We start from the raw sequence: 23,356 nt of genomic DNA on the forward strand, positions 1-23,356 counted from the left end.
CAATGAACTGGGGCAAGTGCAGGTTCCAGATGGAGCAGTTTATATAGCCTGAAGCAAAATCCTGAGAAAGGCTTCAGTGAGTGGAGATGAGGGAAGTACAGATGAATTAAGAGCATAACCCTTATCACAGAATCTGTGAGTTTAAAACCTCTGTACATCTGAAGCTCAGTAACTCTTCCGCACAATAGTTAGTGACACACTAATGATCACTGAACAGTAAAAGGAGTGAAATAAAGTATTCACTTCTGTCCATTGGGCCATATCTACTCAGTTCGTTCTCAAACGGGTTGGTTGCCTTGTGCTTGTCTTGAGGGCAGTGCTAGGCACCATCAGACATACGCGTCAATTGGAGTGACTCTTTTGATCCCTCTCTTGATAAAACTCAGTCTAGAAATTGATGAGAAAAGGGCACGCAATGACTGCTAACTGCAAAATGACCTCCACCCATCTGACTTCAGCTTCTGTGGTAATTTTAGACTTTGCTTTTTGCAATGCAATACATATTTTTATTACCTTTGCACTAAATGTGGAGCAAGCTTATTCGCTTGCAAGATTTGAACATGTGCTGATTTGGAGTACAATGTACACAGTTCAGAATCTGGTAGATGTGGCAAAGCTGACAGGCCCTTCAAGAACACATCAGCACCTCCTCCCCCAACTTATCTGTGTGGATTTTAAAATATTGAAGTATTGTGGAAATTCAAGATAAAAAGGTTTGTTTCAAATTAATTTAGAATTTGTTTCCAGTCTTATTTATGGATCTCTTGCTTGGTAATCAGCAAAACAGGTAATTTCCATTTTTCTTTGAATGGCATTCCTCTTGCTTTAAGGAATACCAGAAGATGCACTTTAGTGACCATTACCATAGATTTAGAGAGTTTTTGCTTTGATAACTCAAAAATCTGCACTGTTTGTAATTATTAAAATCAGTGGCCAGCATGTTTACAAAGCGTTGCATGACTGTGCAACAGTGTAGGGTAGGGAAACTTGTATTCATAAATACGAAAAGTGAATAATATAGTTTCACTAAAATAAGTGTCTTTGTGTCCTTTATTTGACCAGTTCAAGTGACTGACCTTTCATTTCAGCTCTCCTGGGTTGTTCTGTTTGTTTCAGCTGTTGGACAAATTAAAAGATCGCTGGATGCACACTGGCTTATGGAGAAACCTGGAGCTGGTTAAGACAGTCATTGCAGAGCCTCAAGGAGGGGCAAAGAGTGACTTTGATGAACTGCTGAAAATGTACTATGATGCAATAAAATGTAAAGGAGAAAAAGGTACGTTCTTCAGACATACAAAATAGTTGATTCACGTTCTTCAAGTTTAAAAAAATAAAAGATCCTTAAGTGCTTAACAATTAGAATAAGGTCTAGGTAAACAGATAAACTAACCTCAGCTTAGTAAATTATTCTAATAAATGAGGAAGATGAAGTGCTGTTTGTATTGCTGCATGAGGATATAGGGAAGAACAGGATCATTTGTAATCCTAACAGTGATATCCAAAAATTAGCGAGCTGTGTAAGGATGGGCAATTGCGTGTCCGGCAGGGCACAGAGTGGCTTCTCAAAGAATTGAACTTATGGTACGTTGCATAACTGTGATTTAACAGCCTATATTGCAGCCACTATAGGATTTCTTCTCAAAATACTTAGATATTAGTACAGAGAGCAAAGAATGATAGAATGTCAAAAAATAAATAGCATGATTTTTTGAGTGCAAGTTCTAAGACTTAAAATTTAAAATTTTGTAGTAGATACATATGGTTCTTGTATAACTTAATTATTACTGTATTATTTAAGTATTTAATTATTAGTACTTACTACCACTCTATTGTGTAGAATTATTTTGCTAGTTGATATTCAAAATCACAATATCATTGATCAAAGTGGAGTTAATCTCATTCTTCTAACAAAGTAGTTTTGTATCCACTGACCTTTTCCAGACCAATACACAGTGCATTATGCTCTGTTGTGTTTAGCTTTTTAAAAGATGTTGGTGAAGCTTTCTTCTGGTACTCAGTTTGTCACTGGGAATGACTTGTATGTTCCTCTCTGGCTTGTTCAAGATGGAGCCCTCCTTATAGCTGTATGCAGAGGAAAAGTTAGTGAAGGCTTGGATTTCTGTGATGAGAATGCCCGTGCAGTTATAACCATAGGTATTCCGTTTCCAAATGTGAAAGACCTTCAGGTAGGATATCAATTGAAAGAGTCGTACTTGATTTCTATGTCATGTTAAAACACAAAATATGCACAAATATTTTTTTTTTTCTACATGTTTACCTCTGGACCCCCCTCGATCCCATTTGAATTCTTTGAGTTACCTTCCGCACAGGTAAGAGGAAGAACAGCGTAGCGCACCTTGCGGGCTCATGTATGTTGTTCTAAATAAATGCATATCATGCTAGATGTATTGCAAATTTTTACCTGACATTGCTAGTTAAGGCTATTGTGTTGTTAAAGTGCTCATTAACTTCACAGTCTGCCAAGCAAGAGTACGTGTTGCCATCTTCACTTGCCCGTTTTCATATACCAAAACTGATGTCATTTGTATAGAAATGAAGCCACTTACTGTGGTGGGGCATTTGGTTGTGAATGTCTAGGATAAATGCTAGGAAAATACTGTTTTAAAGAAGGCGTTTGGATTGACCAAAGGTTATTTCAGAAAATAGGTGGGAAGATAAAGATAGCTGTAGTGTAAAATCGTAATATATTTCACACACGACAATGTCTTTCACGCACTAGATCATTGGCTGTATTATGTCACCTTCCTAATCCCAGTTGCTTGCTTTAGTGTAACTCTGCATGGAACTTGCCACTTAAACTGAGAGTGGAATGGTAAACCTTTTCCAGGCTAAGGCTGCTTCATTAGCTTGAAATTTTGAGGTATGACATTATGACATAACATAATCTCTTCCTGGATACTGAGGATGTTACGTTTTTGATAATTCAAGCTTCATCTAACTTTAGGCAAAAACTTCTAAGTGCCTTCTAAAGATAGCATTCTGAAGTGCCTCCAATTACAGAAATTTGAGACTATTTGTATTTTTCAGCAGGTGGCCAAAGTAACATCCTGTCACTTGCACTGCTGTGTAATTGCGCACATCAGTTCTTCCTCCCTTTTGACTTCAACGGGACTTGTCTTATGGAGAGAGGATCTGTTAGAATAGGCGCTTCATAGTTGAAGCCAAGCATTCATAAAGGAAAAGAAAGCCAATGAATATGGAAAAATGTTTTTCTAGACTTTCTTTCTACTTCCTGAAAAATAATATTTGTTATTGACTAGTTTGTAAGACCACTTTTTAGCGGTCTGTGCATGCCGCTTAGGTAGTCACCCCATTGCTGGCACAATTCTTCCCAGTGATAACAGCCACCGTCCCTGCTTTATTTTATGTGTAGCTTTTAGAGCTTCTTGGGACTACTTTGTGAAGCTAAGAAAGTAAGTGAAGTATCACAGAATACATAAATACCAGGAACAGCTGGTTTCACGTTATTAGCAATGCCAAATCAAACAAGAAAATCATAGACTTGCACTTGAAAGCCCAAACTGACTCAGCTTTGGTTCGAGAGATATGTTCTGAGCTTAAGTGAACAACCAAAGACTTCTTTGTCGTCTACAGTGTGTGCCTAATTACAGCCCCGGTGGAAAAAAACCCACATCCTATAAGGACTAGTAAGGTTACATTAGTGGTGGCTGCCTAGTGCAATGTTCTTTCAATGTTTGCATAACTTTCTTGAAGCACTTATTGAGCCATAACATTTTTTTTTGTCTTCAGAAAATGTTGTACTTCAGGATACTTAAGAATAAAAACATTTACATTCAAAGAATATTTAGCACTCTTTCTAGAGTTAGAAATGTTTTGGTTTAGAAGCATACACTGAAAGGATATTTAGGAAATACTTGGTCAGTAATATGGCTGGAACTCTTAAAATTTATTCCAAATGATTTCCAGAAAGTCATTGTTTTTGCGTCCTAAATGACACAAAATTGAATTGAAGAGAGTATGTCACAGGTAAATTATGTTCACAGTGGATTAGGTTCCTTAGGATTAAAATAGTGTATTTGATTTTACCTTGAGTTCAATCAAATATGTAATATAATAGAATCGCAGGCAGTACATCCTATTACTGATAACCAAATTTAAAAAAAAAAATCAGTGTTGTGCTGAACTATTTTTTTTAATTAGACTGAAGAAAACCTCTAAATATTTAAGCAGGGATAGAAACACTAGCTGCCAAATTGCAAGCAGCTAAAGGTTTGAGTGTGTATATTTAGATGCGGTAGTGCACAAAGCACTGCAGTGATCAATTCTAGATGAGAGAAGGGCATCACCAGTCTCTTAGCATCGGATCTGAGGAGCTGTCTGGTGCATGGCAATGCTCCTGGAATAACGCATGGGGAAATTGTTTTTATTGTAAACGAAGAACTGGTATTCAAAGTGATATCCAGCTAGCAGTACTTCCCTTCAAATTTGTCCAGGGCTTTAGATTTATCAGATACCCCAAAAAGTTCTAGTTTAATGCACGTTTCTTTGACCATGTCAACTGGGTGAAAAAGCATAGCGTGAAGGATAGTCACGCTGTTCACTGAAGAAAATTAATTAGTGGCTTTGTAGAAATGTATGTGTCGGTATAAGAGGGATTTGAAAGATTAAGTATCTTTTGCAGCGGCACGTCATCTCAGGAAGGGAATTGGAATTATGTTTTTGAGGAAAACTGGCTGTTGACAGTGAAGATTGGCGTGTAAAATGAAAAATAAAGAAAAAGTGATAGAGGACACATGACACCAGTTTTCACTTAGAACTATTCTTTTTGTATACTTCTGGGAGAGCTAATCCAATAGTATCACTTCCCAGAATTGAATGAAACATATGTAATAAATAAGGGTACAGAAATGTAAGTGCTACATTTTTTAAAAAAATTGTTAACTTCCTGTAAAACCGCTGTGATGTCCTATTTTGACCAGTCTGTGTGTATTAGCAAATGCAAAATGTTTTTTGTTACGTTAGTCCCGCTAGACCAACAGATCATACCTGAACATTAGAAAGGAAACAAGTTTTATTCCTGTACGCTTGAATTCTTCTAAACACTTTGGAGTTATCTTCAGTGAGTAAAGCTTCATAGAACTGGAGGAGGATTACTTTGTCAATAAGGAAAAAAAAAGGTGCATGAAACTTGTAGGGTTTGGAAAGGATGCTGTAAATCACGCTGTCATGTAGCAGGTGGTTATTAGTATTGCCTGCAATGAAAAGAGATTCTTTATTAAAGACAATTGGGTGGGTATAGTTAAGGCTTAACCTGTTGTCCTAACCAGTTGGAGTTTGGCTGGCTGTGTCACTGTTTCATTAGCAGTTAGGATCCAAAAGTCACAAGCCCAATTGGCGGGGGTTAAATTATGCTTGTGCTGTGCTGCTTATGATGCAACCTCATCTTCTAACCATACTTTCATAATCAGATCTAAATCCTTTTGGAACTGAGGTGGGAATAGGGTTGGGTTTTAAAGTGCAAGCTGATGTTCAGATACTCCTTGTGTTAAACAGATATAATTTATGATACAACTATCGGGAAGAATATGATTACAGTATTTTATTCAAATACCTTTTCCTATTCAGGACTGCTTTCAATGCATATCAGTAGTGCCTGTCATAGTAAGAAGATATTAATTCTCCCTTCCAAGTACAACCATGTCACTTTCTTTTAGGGTGGCTGATTTTATTTTAAATATTTCTCCTTACTAACAGGTTTTTCTATTGGAATTCCTTTTTTCTCCTGGGGTTAGAAGAATCCAGATTTTTAACATTAGACAATACTGTACAGTTTTATCTTTTTTTGTAGGATACCTTAAATTCCCAAACAAAGCAGTTAAAGTTTATAGGATAATTAAGACATTTTCTGTTATGATATAGTCCATTGGTGTTTCTTTAGATTTTGTAGGCTAAAAGAGAACTGATTAAAACCTGGAAATTTTAAAACTTCCAGCTTTGCAGTTTTGGGAGGAGCTTGAATTTTGAGCATACAGAAGAAAATTCAGAACACAGTGACACAAGTCAAGTTAGACCTTTATAGACATAAAACTGAACGCAGGTACATCTGTTGCTTTTACATAGCAATAGGAGCTTAGTAGATAGACGCAATAAAGAAACTGATAAGGTGATTAATAATGACGTCTCTCTAAAAATAGGAAATGCAAGTGATTAACAATTCCCTTGGAATATCCGTGAATGATATACTTGTGGGATGGGCTTAAATCACTAAAGTGCTCCGCTTCTACATGAAAATACACTCGCATGTCTGCTTTTTGGGTTAACAAAAGTCCTCTTAAGACCCAATTCTATAACCCCTTACTCCTTCACATAGCTTTTACTTGTGCCAGTAATCCCTTTAATACTTCTCGGACTGTGCACAGTCATAAGGGTTTGTAGAATCATACCTTTGGAGACCAATATTTTATGTTGGCAGTTTGATGTTGGCTCATCTCCACTAATATTACTTGTCTGTGATCAACCTGCTTTCTAAATATATTTTATTATTTGTAACTTGATGCTAATACCAGTGAACTGTAATATTAGAGAACATAAATAATGTGTCAGAAAAAGATGTGTAATCCCATATACATGTTATCCGACGCAAATATACTATTCGTTAACTTCTGTTATATATTTTGAATTGTAGCGTTTTGGATCCAGACATCAGTCTTTACTTGGGCAAGAAACTCATTGTCAGGTGTGATGTATAATATCCAATTTTATTTTCTCCATATGTTTGTGCTAAATATATGCCACAATTTCTAGTATTAAATGGCAAGTATTTGGTCCCCTTAAGGAACTGTATGCTTTTATAAGTTACCTTTTCTGTAGAACCTTTAAAGAGTACAATTTAGTTTCACTTAAAAATTTTAGGCACATAGTATCTTACATTCACTCATTTTTACAGAGAGAAGAGTTTAAAACGCTTTTTCAGTGTTAGGGAGAAAGAAATGTTTACGGCTCAGAAGTGTACTTGATAATACACAATACCAATTTAAGAAAAAGAGGCCAAAACCCTAATTCTGTGCTATTGAAAACGGTTTCATATTGCTGAAGAATCAGGTTGCTAAAGCAAAATATATAAAAGAAATGCTAAAGTATCGCTTAAAGCTATGGTACTCTCAATGGTAGGGTTTGGCTCTAGTAAAGCAGGAAAATTTATTTCAGAGCCAAAAATGACTGCTTTGGCTGTGACCAGGATTTCCTCTGCCCACCTCTGGGACCTGAAACTGGAGGTAGGAAAATCTGATTTTGGAGCCAAGTGTGACTTGTTTAGTTCAAGTCATAATTTACTGTTCTTACCTTGGGGACCTGAAAATAAAGGAACTCGCTATGAAATGTTGATAATGGGCAACTCTGAAGTGCAAGCATTAAGCTAACTTTCCCGGAGAGCATTTCTTCACTTCCACCTTTCCAGATGCTTTTGATCGTAGTACAGTCGAGTGTACTTAATCATGTAACAGCCAAGAGAACTGTACCAAAATAGAGAGGAAAATGCAGTCAAACCCTTTTACGTCGATAGGTGTGCAAGGAAAATAAACTTGATAAGGCCAGGATTTCTGCGCAATGACAGTACTTGAGAGCTGTAGCTGACTTTGCCATTAGTGAGAAGTATTCCCCGTAGCTGCTATAGGGTGAATATGAGCTACGATGGCAAATACTTTCTGTATTGTTTCCAGCAACATAATTTGGGAAACCTGATGGAACGCGTCATTTCAATTTTCTGGGTTACATGTAGCTTAATGATACAAAGAGTTTGCAGCTATCAGGCTGAAGTTTCTCTCTCCTTTCTTGAGAGCTCAACAAATGGAGATATTTGTATAATTTCAGAATAATGGCATTTTTTTCTGAACATTCAAGTTAATTTCTAGTCCTTGTGGCAATTTTTAAGCCTATATGCTTTTTCTTCCTTGAAAGGAGAAAGAATTCTGTGCTGAAATAAATCCTTTCTTGTATCCTGTATTCTAGGAAAAGAAAAATTTCTAAGAAAATTATTGTTGTTTTAGATGTTTAACCTATGTTGAGAAACATACCGTGTGCTGTATGGATTCCATCATGGCTTTGGAGCACTTGAAAAATATTTCCACTTATCCAAAATAAACTATTGTTTTAAAATATGGGCAAACTGGTACAGAAAATCACATTTTTATGGGAAGATCATTGTTGTGTTTGTCTTCAGTAGAATTTGAAAATTCCCTGTGAAGTTAAGAATTTTTTTAAAGACATAAGACTGACTGTTCTGTTATTGTTGTGATTGTTGGAAGCAGGCTGAACGTTTGAGCAACTTTGCCATGACTTCCCAGTCAAATCTGACAGTCACTGAAAAGCCTTAAGACACAGTATGTGCTAGCATTTTCAGATGACCTGACACCAATACGATTTAAATAGTTGTAAAAAGTGAGTAATTTATCTTTTTTTGTTTGTTTGTCTGTGTTAATGTCTGGCTGAGCCTGCGCCACTTTTACTTTCTTTTCATTCTGTTACTGGGAAAAATTTATGAATATGAAGTGGGGAGCAGAAAAACACTTCTGGAACTTTCACAGGAAAGCCAGACATGATGGTATATTATTTAGTGAATGTTCTCTGAGAGGGAAATACTGAATAGGGTAAAAGTGCAATGTGTGTATATGTATATATACATACACATACACTAACACTTGTCTTTGTTCCATGCCCTGCTTCATATTCAATTTTATTTTGTATTTTAATTACAAAGTAGCTTTTTGAAACAATCAAGGATATAAATAAGAAATATACTTACATCACTGAAATGTGCAGTGTTATGCAGCAAGCCTCCGGATGTTAAATAACAATTATCTAGATGATATACTTCTAAATCTTGTAAAAGAGCATGCTTTCAGATTATTCAGCCAGAGTTGTTCTTGTCTTGCAGCAGTACACTGTAAATGGTTGCAATCTGCTGTGATACTGCTTACTAAGGGGTAATGCAGTGTGCGGAATCGCATCATAACAAGATGACTGGCTGGATACTCCAGATCTCCATCGCTTGTGTTTTTTTCCCCCAAAGGAAAATGCCAGGAGGTATAACTACCCGTGTTACAAAAACAAACAACAACCAACCAAACCCCAAAAACAAACTAACGAAAACCCCAACCGACAAAACCAAGCAATGCATTAAATCTGTGGTGGTGTGGTAATTTCGTACATCAGTTTGAAGCAGTAATCTATCTCAAAAGCCTTTCACTTCCCACTTTTCCAGAAATAAGAATGGTTGTGAAAAGTCAAAGCCATCCACACTCTTCTGACATCCAACAGAAATTGTGTTAATTAAGAAAAAGATACCAATGACAGAGGCTTAATTTGTGGGAGTAGCTTTTCTTACAAGCCTATGGAATACAGCATTCCTGTAGCTAAGAAGGGTAACGTTTAAGTTCGACTTCACGTGTAAGACTAGCGGATGGCATTTCTCTTCTTCTGGTGCAAGGCTAATGTCAGAGTGTGGGCACAGATCACAGAAATCATCCCTGAATATATCTGGAAGTTAAGCCTCTGGATAAATAATACAGCGAATAAAAACTTTTCCTTTACATTTAATAGTTTACTTTTCTGATCCATAAAAAATTCCAAAGTGATTTTCTTGTGTTTATCTTGTCCTTAGCAAGTAGTGTTGACCTTTAAGTTTTTACTTCACTGTCAAAGTACGTTGAAAGCTTTAAAAGTGAAGCTATCACCTTGGGGATTTGTAAGGATGACTGACACTTACCACTTCACCTTAGACGCGGTGGCGCTGAGCGTATGCCGCAGCGTTGTACCTCAGGGGAAGCTGTTTGATTTTTTTTCACTTCTGCTTCACTGGAAATGGATTGAATTTTCTCTTCAGAGGAGAGTTTTGGTTGCATTAGATTTTAATCAAGTCACTTGTTCGCAGTCCCTCAAAGCTTACAGGACTGAGATGAGTAGATGGGCCTGAGGTGAACGTGCTACAGGATTTGTCAAACCGTAAAACTTCCAGATCTCTGAGATGCCACATGGTGTAGTTGACAATACTAAAAGTGTTCAGCGGTTACATTACATAAGCTTCCCACCTCTCTAACACTGGGATTGAGTGAGAATACTGGGGAAGCGTTTAGTCATGAAATACCGTGTGAATTCAAAATAAGAGAAATACAGCTTTGCCCAAGGTGGTAGTGCTGGTTTTCTGCACCAGAAGATGGCATTGGCCAGTTAGTAGGCTCTAATAGACAGCAGTTTGCCGTTGGGTTGTTTGGCTTTACTTTTTGAAGTCATATTTTAAGTTTTCGGACTATGGGGAAACAAGCTAGCAGTGTTTTTCTGTATATAGTTTCTTTCGTGCCACCTTCCTGGGTTTTTTTCCAGTTTCAGTAACTTTTCCTAGTTTTGATTATATCATTGTTCAGGCAACAAACATTTAAATCCCATGGATGCTCAGTATCTTTTCAGGTGCACTGTTTGGGTTCAACGTTCTGCAAGATACAGCTAGTCTGAGATCTGCAGAGATGTTATTTCCGTATTTTATTCAGTATTATCTGGGGAAGGCAAATTTTTAAGCGCGCATGGAAATCTTCAGGCAGAAAAGGTCACCTGAACTATTTTTAAGCTTATGTGGCTTTGATGCACGATCTCTTGATTGGAGTTGAAAGCCTCTGTGAGGGGCAGCCGCTGGAGGGCAGCAGGTGCAGAGCTCAGCCTCGCAGGGGTTCGCCTGCTGAAGAGATCCTGGTAGGATGGAGCTGTGTCAGAGCGTCTTGAAGATAACGGAGCAGTACAAAGTATTGATCATGTCTCTAGCTGATAATGTCTCACATTATGTATGGTATTGCTGTGCTCATGGTTTTGGGGTTTTGTTGTTTCTTTAAAGAAATACAGTATTTGTGTGTGAAAGCAGAAGGCAGTGTTATATTTGTGTCTGGTGACCATCTTTAGGTATATGAGATGGTTAGAACGGCCTTAATAAATTATTGTCGTATACAGAATCTCATTTCATACTGTTTTATATGTATTAACACTGCACTTGGAATGCTTGGAGCATTTAAAGATAACGTCCTGCCAATAATTTTTTTCCTGTGGGCTAATAAATTGAGACATTGTGTTTAGATACAACTTTTAGTAGCTCTACTGAGGAGTGAGGATGTTTGAAGCATATTCTACAACTCACACAGGTCTTTACATGTGCGTTATTTAGTCTTAAATCTCACAGATGTTGTTACTGATTTTGAAGTGAGGGGGGACCAGTTAAATGCTGCACTATTTAATGCTACTTCTATTTAAGGATTTTCAGATGTAAAAGAAAAGCAATGGGTACTCCTGTCTTTTACTTTCCATGCACTTACAAGCTTTTATGATCACTTGGCATTCGTCAGGAGGAAAGTAGATGGCAAGCGTGTTCTTGAAGAATTCTAATTATTGCTTTTTCAGGTGGAAGAGAGACTCTTAACAGGACACATGAGATTTTTTAGGACGGTAGATTTCCTTAAAAACCATTTTTATGTCTTTTTTTGGGGGGTGGAAGCAGGGTATTTTTTGCTTGTTTGTTCTTAGGAGGAGGGGAATTACTAGATGTTAAACATGAATGTGTCTTTTAAAGTCTTTTGGATGACATGAGCAATGGTCTTTGTTTTCATTACTATTTTTCCTCATATAAAAGCAGAGAAACAAGTCAATGGAATGCCAGAAAGTGTTCATATCCATTTTCTGATTTTTTTTCTTTCCGTGGAGGATAGATGGAGGAGGGTGGTGGCAAGCGAAGGGCATGAGCTTACACATGTATGTGTACATGTACCTCCCTACACATGTGCATGTATTGCCAGAGTTCCAAGTTTACTTGCCTTTTCCCTTTCCACAGTTGTCTGTCTTTAACCTGGGCTGTCACAACACTGCTAAGTGCTGATGTAGAGAGAAATGCAGGTTTAGATGAGTGCTCTGTTTAACTGCTGACAATAGTGCCATTGTATTAATGAATTTCTGTCTTGTCTTTAGACTTCTGGGTAATCTGGTTTGTAATCCCACAGGTGACAAACCGGAGGTCATTTTTAATCTACCAGAGAAAATGGGAGACAGTTGAAGATGTTTGTGAAGTGATTTCCTGTCAGAGAACAGGACTGGCTTGCTAACTATTAGTAATAGCTTAGGATTTTTTTGTTTGTTTTTAGAAAGCAAAGTATAGCACTACGTTTGGTTAAGTAATGCATCTAAAAATTATCTCGAAACTTTGCCAGAGGAAGTAAAACCAAACACAGCTGAATTTTGCTGATCTAAATGACACAAAATAAAAAATTAAGTACTGTGATTTAGCCCATTCAACCTTCATATTGTGATACTGGTACTCATAAATAGCTTTACAGTACTCTGATTACGAATGGTAACTGCCCCAAGTGCACATTCTCCAGTCCTGCCGGGCTTTGCTCTTTGGGGCTAAGGTCCTCCTCTTTGGCTGAGATAAGGTGATGTGGATGCATGTCTGCTGGACCATCTGCTTGCTTCTACTGAAGTAAAATTTTAAAAAATCAATTAATTGTGTAGCACAGTAGTTTTTATTCTTTGTAGGTTAAATGCTTTCTCCTTTAAACTTCTGAACAGGTAAATTAGCTTGTAGGACGCTGTGCAGAGCTTGACCTGAAGATACCTAAAATGTACTGAGATTGCGTTTCACGTTTCCTTATCTCAGTTGTAATTATGACTGCAAAACAAGGAGAAGCTCTAGATTTACAAAATGGAAGGAACTCAGTTTAAAATTAAAGCACCATTTTCTCCTTTATTGTCTAACCGTTGATTGTTCTGTAGGAACAAATAGATCATAATAGATTGATACTGGTATACCTTGCTGTTAAATATAGCCGTGTTTTTGTTAATTTTGAATAAATCTGATTGTCCGGCATGTTGCTAAAAAGGCGTGCTGCAGGCTTCTGTATCTGAATTTGCAGGTCATTTTGGGGTTCAGAAATAAGCTCTGGTTTTTGAGCTAGTCTTCTGAGCTTCGTGTCATGAGCTGACTGATACAGTCCATGGTCATCACAGTATAACTCCACTTTATGTACTTACATATCACTTGAATCCTGAATAAGTCTGAGCTTCGTGTGATGCAATGTTACCACAGGTAACTTTTTTGGTGTTTTGTCAAACACTTAATATCTAATACAATTAATGTTGTTTAATGTTGTTATTGTCATCAAAGAAAAACTTGTGTTGCTAGTTTTGATTGAAAAATATGCTTGAAAATTATTTTGAATGATAGCAGAAACTGCCTCAAAATATTTTTCCAAGTCATTAAAAAGGCATTTGTGCATGGCATTTATTTTTTGCCGATATTTCTCAGAATATTCTGTACTGAAAGATGTCGAACTAATTAAGCAGTAAAAGAACGAGCAGTTAGCAGGTATAATGTTGTTAGACTTCAGTTAATGTGAATGTGACCATGACCTCCCAGATAGATCAAAGACTAATCTGTCTGACAGCTACAAGATGGCAGAGCTTGCCACGGGCCTTCTGCTGCTGCTTGCTGAAGCTATTTGTCCGTAAAGCATGCCTGATAGCTAAGAGTATATTTTTAAGGATGAACAGGTAAAAGTAAAAGGCTGTCTTTTGACATTTTAACTAATCCCTTCTAGCCTGTGGTTTACTGCACATTTAGGATATTTGCTAGCAGGAGAGACTGTCTTTTTCACATATGTAACATGTCATTTTGAATTGGGCGTTACTTTGATGCTTGATAATGTAAGAGTTATACAATGAAATAGATTCTGATTGCATTAAAATGACATGCCCTGGCCTTTTACCTTTAGTAGACTTCTAATGAAAACTGAACTCTCAGCAATGTAAGTTGTCATCTCATGCTGAGACATGATCATTTAAGTGAGAAAACAGAATATTTATTTTCGGTTAATTGTTTTTTAATTAAGATAAAGGTACGTTTTAAAGACAGATTACACATTTAGACCAAGAGAATATGGATTTTCATATGATTTGAGAAATGAGATGTCATTGTTGATGTGCAGTGTGAGTAGTATATGTTTGCACAATGCTAACATGTATTAGAAGAATGTAAAAGCATTGTATTTCATTCACAGGGTAACGCAGTACAATGCAGGTAATCCGGCCGGTTTGTGTTCTCCTCAGTGGTTTTATGCACATAATTAAAAATGTCATAGTTTTTATCACTGTAGAGCACATGACTAGTTATACTGTTTTGAACACACTGCTCGCAAAGTAAGAAACTGTGGTAAAGCTGCGTTTGTTACAATTGGCCAAAATCTTACTGCTAACAGAAATTCTTCAAAAGAGGAGGTTGTTAGAAAACGTACCAGGAGTAGAAGAAAAATGCAAAGTATGGACGGACAGGAGTATATTGTCATTGGTTACATTTTTAAAGACTTCAGTGAAATTTTCCAACATTGTACCTCATTTCAAAGGGTGAGGGGTACCCCTTTGTTTCTCCAGGTAGTATTTCCCTTCGTGGAAATGCACAGATATGCTTAAGTTCCTTTTTAAAGAATGGCTTTAATGTTCATACATCTTCTGCTTTGAAAATTACAAAGGAAACCTCACATGCCAGTCAATAAATGCTGAGTGACTGGAACAAACATTAAATCTGTGAAATCAAACTGAATTTACTTTCTGGCTGTAAAGATTGAATTTGTAAATTTGACAGGCAATTTAAAGGGCATAAGTACATAAAATAAAATTTCTTATCCAAATGCAACTTGAAAGTTACCTGTCAGAAGAGGTTAGAAGTCTGCTGTTTTCTCTCCTGAAGCGTGTCCTTTCACTTGTCAGTTTAGAAAGGTTAATACTGTACAAAAGAGCAATGGAAAGACCCTTTTTGGTGTAGTTTTATGTTTGTTTATTTGAAAAGAAATCAAATTCAGTTCCCCCCTCCCAATAATAATAAATTATTTTGATATATGATGGAACTGTGTATCATGTCCAAATACAAATTCTTGTTCAAATTCAGATCAGGCATTGTATATTATCCATATGGTTAGAAAGGAGGGGGAGGCAGGGGATTTCTTTTGCAGTTGATATCGGATCTGCTTTTGAAGCAGCCAGGAGAGAGCATGTTTTTTGGGTTTTTTTGTTTGTTTGTTTTTTTTAAAAAAAGTGTGCTCTTTTCTGCCCTATGCTAGCCCACGGGCCTGCAAACCTTAGCTGCCACCTTTGCTTCACATTTAGCCAGCAAAATGTTTGTTTCCAAACTGCAGAAGGTGGTGCCCAGCTAGGAATTGGAGTTGGTGTTGCTGACTTCTGGTACTTTGGTGAAGCCACTTTGCCTCTGAAGTACATTCTTAGCTTCTGTAGAAGAAGGGGTTATATTTGCTTAACCCTCACTTGCGAAAAGTATGGTCTGGTCCCAGCAATGGATTAGGCGTCAGTGTTGGCGATAAAGGAAAGGATAAAGATCTCCTTTATATCATTTACCTACAGATGAGCAAATAAAACTGTGGTCTAGTTCATTTACTTGTATCTGGGTTTTTTGCCTATATGAACAGCTTATTCTTCTCTTTTTAGCACAGAGATTTGGGTAAGTGTGTAGAGGCTGTGTTATTACATATCAATTATTGGAATAGGTCACACGTTAAGAATAACTTCAGAAGGGTAAACGCCGTGATTGGTTAGTATGCAAAATACAAAGTTGAGACACTGAAGCACACATTACATGTTCACTTAATCAATGTTCGCTTGTTTTCCCCTTTTAGAGTATTTCCTTATCAACATCATTATTAAAAACAATATTTTATTGTTTCTTTCTTAGGTTGAATTAAAGAGAAAGTACAATGATCAGCACAAAAATACAAGAGGCCTTCTACCAGGGAGTCAGTGGTATGAAATTCAAGCTTACAGGGCTCTGAACCAAGCCCTGGGAAGGTGAGATAAACTGAACATACTGAAAAATACATATATTTGTAGAACTTGTTTTGCTACATCTTTAAGGATTAATTCCTCCCTGTTAACACAAAGGGTCAAAAACCTCATATTGCAGAAATCAGGTCTTCAGCTGTTCTGTACTGGCAACTGTCTGGTTTTCAGTCTGTTGTGCACTTGAGCGTTGTTACAGTTCAGAGGTTTTGTTTTACATTCAGAATCCACTTCAGTTTGGTTGCAGGTTCTATTGCCTGTAGTCCAGATACACAGAAAGAAAAGCATTTGCAGAGACAAATAGCTCTTAAGCTTATAAACGAAATGGAAATTCTTAGGTCTTTTCAAAAGTACTAATTGTTCACGCTCTTGGTGGGCTTGGAACAGTTGTTTGATGTTTAGCCTACAAGTATTTTTGAAAGGGAGAAATAGCGGGGGTTTTTCTCAGACCTTTGCAAAAGGTCAATTCAGTTATCGTGCTCACTGATCTCCTTCCAGGTTTAGAAGTGGTATAGCTTACTTTCTCAAATGAAGAAATTCTCCCCAAATTTTAAGAGGATAGAATTAATTCATCCTTCTCCAACAGAATTTAGCATATACGTAGATAGATACAGGTGTCTGTCATCCACAGCTATCATAGATGGCGTACATCTGTCAGATACAGAGGCACAGGCACAGATTTATCGATAAGAGGAGAAACATCAGCTGGAAGACTCTTGTTATTTGAATTAGACCTAATACGAATGTGATGGCATAAATGAAGGTTTAGAAAGAAAATTGAGAGAAAATAGTCTATATTACTAAAATCTCATTGTAAGTTCTTGTTGTCACAGGTCTGATTTCTTAGATTCGTCTTTGGAGAGTAAAAGCACTGGTTAAAATTTGTTAAGAATCTTAGTTAGTTGTGAAACGCAAGTAATAAGAAATGAATTAGAAGTTTTGTCACTGTGAAATAAGTTTTAACTTAAATCTGGTTTCAGTGAAAATTGCTTGTTGTATAATTTATCATTTGAATGAAATTATGCTAGGCTAAACTTAAATTGAAAAAATAGACTTCCATTCTGACATAAATATATAAATTGTGTATAATACCATTAGACAGAGCTCTTACTAAACTGAGATTTGGCGAAGGATGACAGTGCATGATGACTGTCATCACATACACATAAAACACATACACATAAAACCAGAACAGTCTGCTAAGCTGATGCTAAGTTATGTAGCAGAGAGGCAAGCTTCTTACTGCAAAGACGCCTGCAGGGATAGAAGTGAGCAGAAGCATGATAGTCTCCAATCTAGCACTTTTCTCTTTATTTAGTGCTGTTACATTAGATGAAGTAACACAAGTCTGTGCGATGGAATAGCAGCCTTTGGGACTGTAACAGATGGTGTGCATGGCCAGGTGACAGTCACGCTGTGAATTCCTTGCAGTGCTGCTTTTTCTAAAAGTGTGGGATATGTCTCCAGTGGGCATAACTCATTTAAACTGTGAGTTTAAAGAACACTTATTAAAGCAATGAAAAAATGAGAAGCTGGAAGAAATCTGTTTCTTAAAGATGTTTTGGTAGCTTTTCTTATCGTGTAGAGGCTTCAAATATAAATAAATAATATTTCCTTGGAGAGCCAGCCTTGTCATTCCCATTTTAAAGCCCTGACTGATACACTTGTGGCTTTATGTACATCTGTACATTTTTTCAAAAGTTGTCCTTTTCTTGCTTGATGGGGATAATAATCCTAAACTAGTACTGACAGGTTTTTTTTCCATATTTCATTTATGTTATCACTGTTCTTTAATAATGCTTTTTTGGCAGGCAGTATAGAAATCCAAATAATATGAAAAATAATATCAATGCATGTGAAGTGACTATGGGATTATTTCTGTAGGCCTCTAACAACCAAATTATGAACTCAACGGTATTGCTCATGGCTTTGATCTGTAGCATTATTCATTTCATTACTAAAGAGAGTTAGGAACAACATGCAGTTTAGAAACAAAAGAGTGCATAGTTATTTAAAAAAACTACTTGCAGTTGTATCGGTCTCTCTTCTTTTCCTTTACAATTTCACATGTTCTCCTTTCAGTATTTATACTGCCCAGTGAAGAGTGGAAAACACTCAAGAACCGAAGGGAAATAAAGCTTCCATGACATCCATAACAACTCTTGGTGCAAGACAGTAGAAAAGCACTTCCTCTATATTTTGACATATTCTAGCTGACTCATTGCGATCCCTGTTGTCTGATCCCCACAGGTTTTTACTCTGCACAGTCTAATTACATATGCACTCTTTTTTGTTGCTCACTTATAGGTGTATAAGACATAGGAATGACTGGGGTGCTCTTATTTTAGTTGATGACCGCTTCCGGAATAACCCTAATAAGTACATAACTGGTAAGCCGTAAAAATCTTTCTGGGAAAGTCCCTTATATTAACAAATAGTGAAAAATTGAGATTATAGAAATATGGTTATACAAATACAGGTAAGTAGGAAGAGTCACAGTGAAATATATCCTTTGAACTCAAATTGTGCGGTTGAAACTGAAAACTCTAAAACAGTGCCCTGGTATATTGCTAGTTCATTAAACACAGTGAAACACGCTGATACCAACGTTCGGTCAATTTAATTGGTTTCCCCTTTTGGATACATGGATAATGATATAGAAGTTTCAGTGTGCAGAATTTGAGACTTCTTTCTTAAAATGGGACCTATGAAAACTTAAGGACTCTTAAACTTTCCATATTAAATATATATAATGTCTGTATACATATGCATTATATGTATATGTGTGTATTAAAAAAAGTTACTAGATTTGTATTTGGACTTTGGATAAGTCTCTAGTGGATGTGTATTTTCTGCCTATAAGGAGCTTTAATGATTAGGGTTAGCAGTCTGAATTTAGCATTGTGGGGGTTTAGGTAAGAACAGGGAAAGGTGGTGCCATTTGGAACCGCCGAATGCTCAATACTCAAGAAGTATTTTCTGTTTATAGTTTTATACTGGCTAGATATAAATGTAGATAAAACAAAACAGGTCATGCACACTGCCTTAATAAATAAATAAAAATTTTAAAAAATTTAAAAAGAAATTGCTTAGGAATGCATTCTATATATTTGTTCCTGCCCTGTTTAGAAGAGATGGGCAAAAAGATGAGGTAAACAGGCAATGTTGCAGTCTAGTCAGCAGGTGGAGCTCAGCTGCCGTGGTACAAGTCAAACGGCTTTTCTGACATGTCTGTTTGTGCTAAAAGTACATGTAAATTATCTAAGTAAACAGAAGTAATTCATATAGTAATACAAATAAGCTCTATGTCCCAGGCTTGATAAGATTAGTACTTTTTCTAAAAAGTAAAACTTCACAGAAGAATCAAGTTTCTGTTGGTTTAATTATTATTAAAAGAATATTTAAATGGGTTTAAACACACTTTTTTAAAAATCATGAAAGTCAGTTTTTATTTCACTCTTGTGTGTTCCAGCAGTGTCTAAACAGCTGTTATGCTCAAGACATCTGGTATTTGAGAATTTAAAAAATTATTTGTATAAGAGCATGTTTTATTATATTTTAGCTATTCGGCAGTTGTGAATATCTGAGTTACTATTACTTAATCAGTAATAAAGTTATGAAACCTTCATTGTATTATAATTTTTAGAATTGGGCAAGTCTAGCCTACAGACCCTGTCAGGGTGCCAGTAAATAGCTGTACTCTTGCTAAGTTGCTTTTCATAATTCACAATAACAAGCAAAATGATCACCCAGGCGTAAAAGAAGTATAACGATGTTTTTGCAACGCGGCAGTTTTAGCTTAAAAAAAGTATTAGTAAAAAAGGTAAAGGTCTTTTAATAAAAAAGAATTATATGGTTAGTATTACTCATCAAAATACTACCGTTGATTAAACCAAGTTCCCGGCCCTGGAAAGGAAGACACGCATTATCTTACTTTCATGGGCAACTTCTTGAAATCTTTATGAATCTGTGCATGCACAAGTAGAAGTATCTGCAATAGGATACTGTTTCTGATACTAAATAACTGGTATAGATGGTGTAGTTTTGTAGTAACGCACTTTTTCCTTTTTTTTTTTTTAGGATTATCTAAATGGATTCGTCAACAAATCCAGCACCATGAAAATTTTGGTAGTGCCCTTGAATCCTTGCATGCGTTTGCTATAAGAAACCAAAAAAGCATTGATTGTTCATCAGAGTGCAGCAGTGAATTTCTCCATGTACCTTCAAATTCAAAAGACCCGTCACAAGCCTCTCAACAAGAGGCAACTATTCATCTCTCACCAGATGTTCCTGCTAAAAGTGAGGAGCAAAATTTGGTTTCAGAAAACAATTTTAATACAACCATCAGCTCAGCTAATCCTACAGCACCAAACCAGCCAAGTAACATCAGGGCAACAACGAAACAAAGTACGTGCATCTTCTGTGGAAAAAAATTAACAATTTTAAATGTGACGTTGCATCTTTTTTGGAAGAAACACATGGTTTTTAAAATTACAGAAGTGCTATAATGGAAATGATCATTATTCAGAGATGTGTATGAGCTGTGCTCAACAGACTGAAATTAATTGTTGTTCCATCTGGTTGTCTTAAAACAGTTGATAGTGTTTGATAAGTTTATAGTGCAATCAAAAATGTTTTCCCTTAAATTTCTTTTTCCACTGAAAACTATGAAGATAATTTAAAATACATTTGAAACACACAAAGGTAAGCATTATTACAAGACGAGTGCCTTGGTTCAAGCTACATCTGTTATTTAGACATTGCTGTGAGACACCTTTGATATAATCTCTTCCAGTACCAGCTTTACAAGTTACTATCTATCCATTCCTAAATTTTAGGAAAGCTTATGGCTTCATTTAAGGTGAGAAAGATGTAAGTAACATAAGAGCACAATAATAAGAAATTACAAATTTAAATGCAGTCATACTTTAACTGGCATATGTAAAGTTGGAATAATCTATTCATTTAATTAAGACAATTCATGTGCATAGATAGTTGTAACATCTGGGCTTTTGTTTGTGTTGGTTCTTAATGAGTATTATAAAATAACTGTAAACCTAATAAAACAGTGGTAATTTTGATGAGCTAAACATGCCATAAATCAGCGGGGGGAAGGCGTATACAATTAACTAATGTTTTGTGATTTATTTTTTTTCACAAGGTGGCCAGAAAGTTGACGTAGAGAGCCATTCTCACCACGTAGCACAAAGAAGAAACCATATGGACTCCACACCCAAAATGTCAGCAACTAAAATAGAGAGAGGAAAACATGATGGTTGGACTAATGCTGATCTTACAAAAGAACATTGCTGCTTTAAACCACTGACTTCTACACCTTTGCCTGTAGCCAAGAACTGCGTGTCCACAGCTAGTAGCAAACAAAAGCATGTGAACACGGCTTGTGAACTTATTGATAGTGTAAATCAATGCCGGTCATCATCAATTTCAGAACACAAGCCAAGTGTACCAGAATCATGTTTGGAAACAACTAATTTTTCAGTTAAAAATACTGAGGCTCCAGTTGCTGAAGAGCATCCTGATAAGCTGCAGCTCCAAGTTGAGCCCTGCAGTGAGTTTCCTTCAGCAGGAGGGAAGCCCAAACTTCCAATGTTAAACGTATTGGATGAAGACGAAGATGAGGATGAGAGTATCTTCTTCACACCAGAACTCTATGATGATGTAGAATCAGAGGAACAGAAAATCAGACCACTGGTTCCAACCTGCAATGCAAATGAGAATCAGACCGAATGTGGAAACTCCACAGTCGCTGATGATTTTTTTGCAATCAACACCTCAGAAAGACTAAGTGTGACTAAAAAAAAGATTGATGATGATGGCAGAAGCACAAGTTTACATGAAATAATGCAAAATGAGGGGAGTAAGAATAGTCCAGTTCATAATGTAGAGATGACTAGTGAAATAGAAGCAGAGCAGATAGCATCTCAAGAGATGGACACCAAAAAACAGAAAATCAGTCTTTCCAGATCACGAAATAAAGGTGTGTCTTTTCTATTGAACAATAGTAGCACATAGTGACAGGTTCTACAGGAAACTTGGTGAGCAGCCATAGGGAGCCAACATAGCCTTACTGTAGAGCAGTGGTGGCTTTCTAGTTCTCATTTAATATATGCTACTATCAGACTTGATTTTTCTTTCGTTTTTACTGTGAAAGTTATGCAACATGCAGTTTTCTATAGACATAATTAAGATTCTTTATCCTAACTGTGTGGCAGAAGGACATCATGTGTGGAAATCCTAGATAGAAGCCCAAGTAGCATTTGACTTGTAATCATGGGCTGAGGATGTTTATCTATTACAGATTTAATTAATCTGCCATTAAATACAATCAAACAATTGGATTTTTTTCTGAGAAAGCAAAACGCCCATATAATTGAATTATGGGTTTCTGCATTTGTTAGGGGTTTGGATTTTTATTTTTTTTTTTCAGTTAAATATGTAGAACAGCATCTTTGCAGATCAAGTGATATGGTAGGTAGAGCCTAGGTACTGGAACAGCTGTGTTCTTCACTACTCTGTTTCCCTGCAATGTCTTCTGTCAAAATGTCTGTCAGAAGCTGTGTAGTAGTAGTAGTATAGTATTGGAACATTTTGATATTTGATGATGATGAGAGGCTTCTTCAGAGGTCTTTATTTGTTTTATATAAAAGTTGAAGTTTCTTTAAACTTTTGTGAGAGGATCTAATTTCTTTTGGTCGGATTCTGTACGTATTCATAGCAAAATGTGTACTCATTTGTATGCCCTACAAACACATTTTCTATGCAATATATAACAATGTAAATTTGTACATAAAGATCTTTAAATCTTCCTCAGTCTTTCTTTGAAGTATTTTAAACATTTCTTTCACTTATTGCAATCAAAACGCCTAGGGTTTTGCTGTAACAAAACATACTATGCCTGATTTTTCAAGAAAAGGTTGTGCATTTCCATCATGTATTAATATTAAGATGCAGGATTTTTACAGTCTTAAGATTGGTTCATAGGTATTGATATATTTTGACTGAAAGCGGAGATGAAATTAACTGCTCATTTTCCATAGAAGTTCATCTCAATAACATTCTGACCTCTACAGAGCTGTGAATGTGTTCATGTCAATAGGATTTAAATTGTATCCTTTCTTTACGCAACAAATACATCTTTATAGAATTAGATACTCTGCTTGCAAGAATACTGTTTAATTTCTTTAACAGGCATTATCTCGCAGGACTGGGCCTAGGGCATTTGGTTAAACTTTTTATTATACAGATACCGCGTAAGGATCATGTTTTCTTGGTTTACGTTTCCTGGTATTTGCTTCATCATTGGATGCTGATGGTTTTGAACTGGTTGATAGGGCAGAAGCAAGCTCTAATATTGACAGCCATTTAAACATATGACACACCTAAAGATGAAAATACTTAATTTAGATTTTAAGTAATTGATTGACTGTCAGGACTTAGTAGGTTGCCCATGGTTTTGTTTGTAACTAGCTTCTGGACTAGAACT

At 36.4% G+C, this 23,356-nt stretch overlaps 1 protein-coding gene across 2 annotated transcripts in view; it reads left to right on the forward strand.

Annotated features, from left to right (window-relative positions):
* The window catches only part of BRIP1 (BRCA1 interacting DNA helicase 1), a 64,404-nt gene extending 41,285 nt beyond the window's left edge, over nucleotides 1–23,119 (forward strand). For both annotated transcript variants that reach the window (XM_075113368.1, XM_075113369.1), the window contains exons 15-20: nucleotides 1,117–1,276; nucleotides 2,065–2,186; nucleotides 15,749–15,861; nucleotides 18,160–18,242; nucleotides 19,933–20,259; nucleotides 21,014–23,119. In XM_075113368.1, the coding sequence (XP_074969469.1) occupies nucleotides 1,117–1,276; nucleotides 2,065–2,186; nucleotides 15,749–15,861; nucleotides 18,160–18,242; nucleotides 19,933–20,259; nucleotides 21,014–21,885 (1,677 nt within the window). In that variant the 3' untranslated portion in view covers nucleotides 21,886–23,119. The remainder of the gene's footprint in view (nucleotides 1–1,116; nucleotides 1,277–2,064; nucleotides 2,187–15,748; nucleotides 15,862–18,159; nucleotides 18,243–19,932; nucleotides 20,260–21,013) is intronic.
* The last annotated feature ends 237 nt before the right edge of the window (nucleotides 23,120–23,356 follow it).

The sequence above is a fragment of the Phalacrocorax aristotelis genome, chromosome 18 (assembly GCF_949628215.1).
Source record: "Phalacrocorax aristotelis chromosome 18, bGulAri2.1, whole genome shotgun sequence".
In the NCBI taxonomy this organism is placed as follows: Eukaryota; Metazoa; Chordata; class Aves; order Suliformes; family Phalacrocoracidae; genus Phalacrocorax; species Phalacrocorax aristotelis.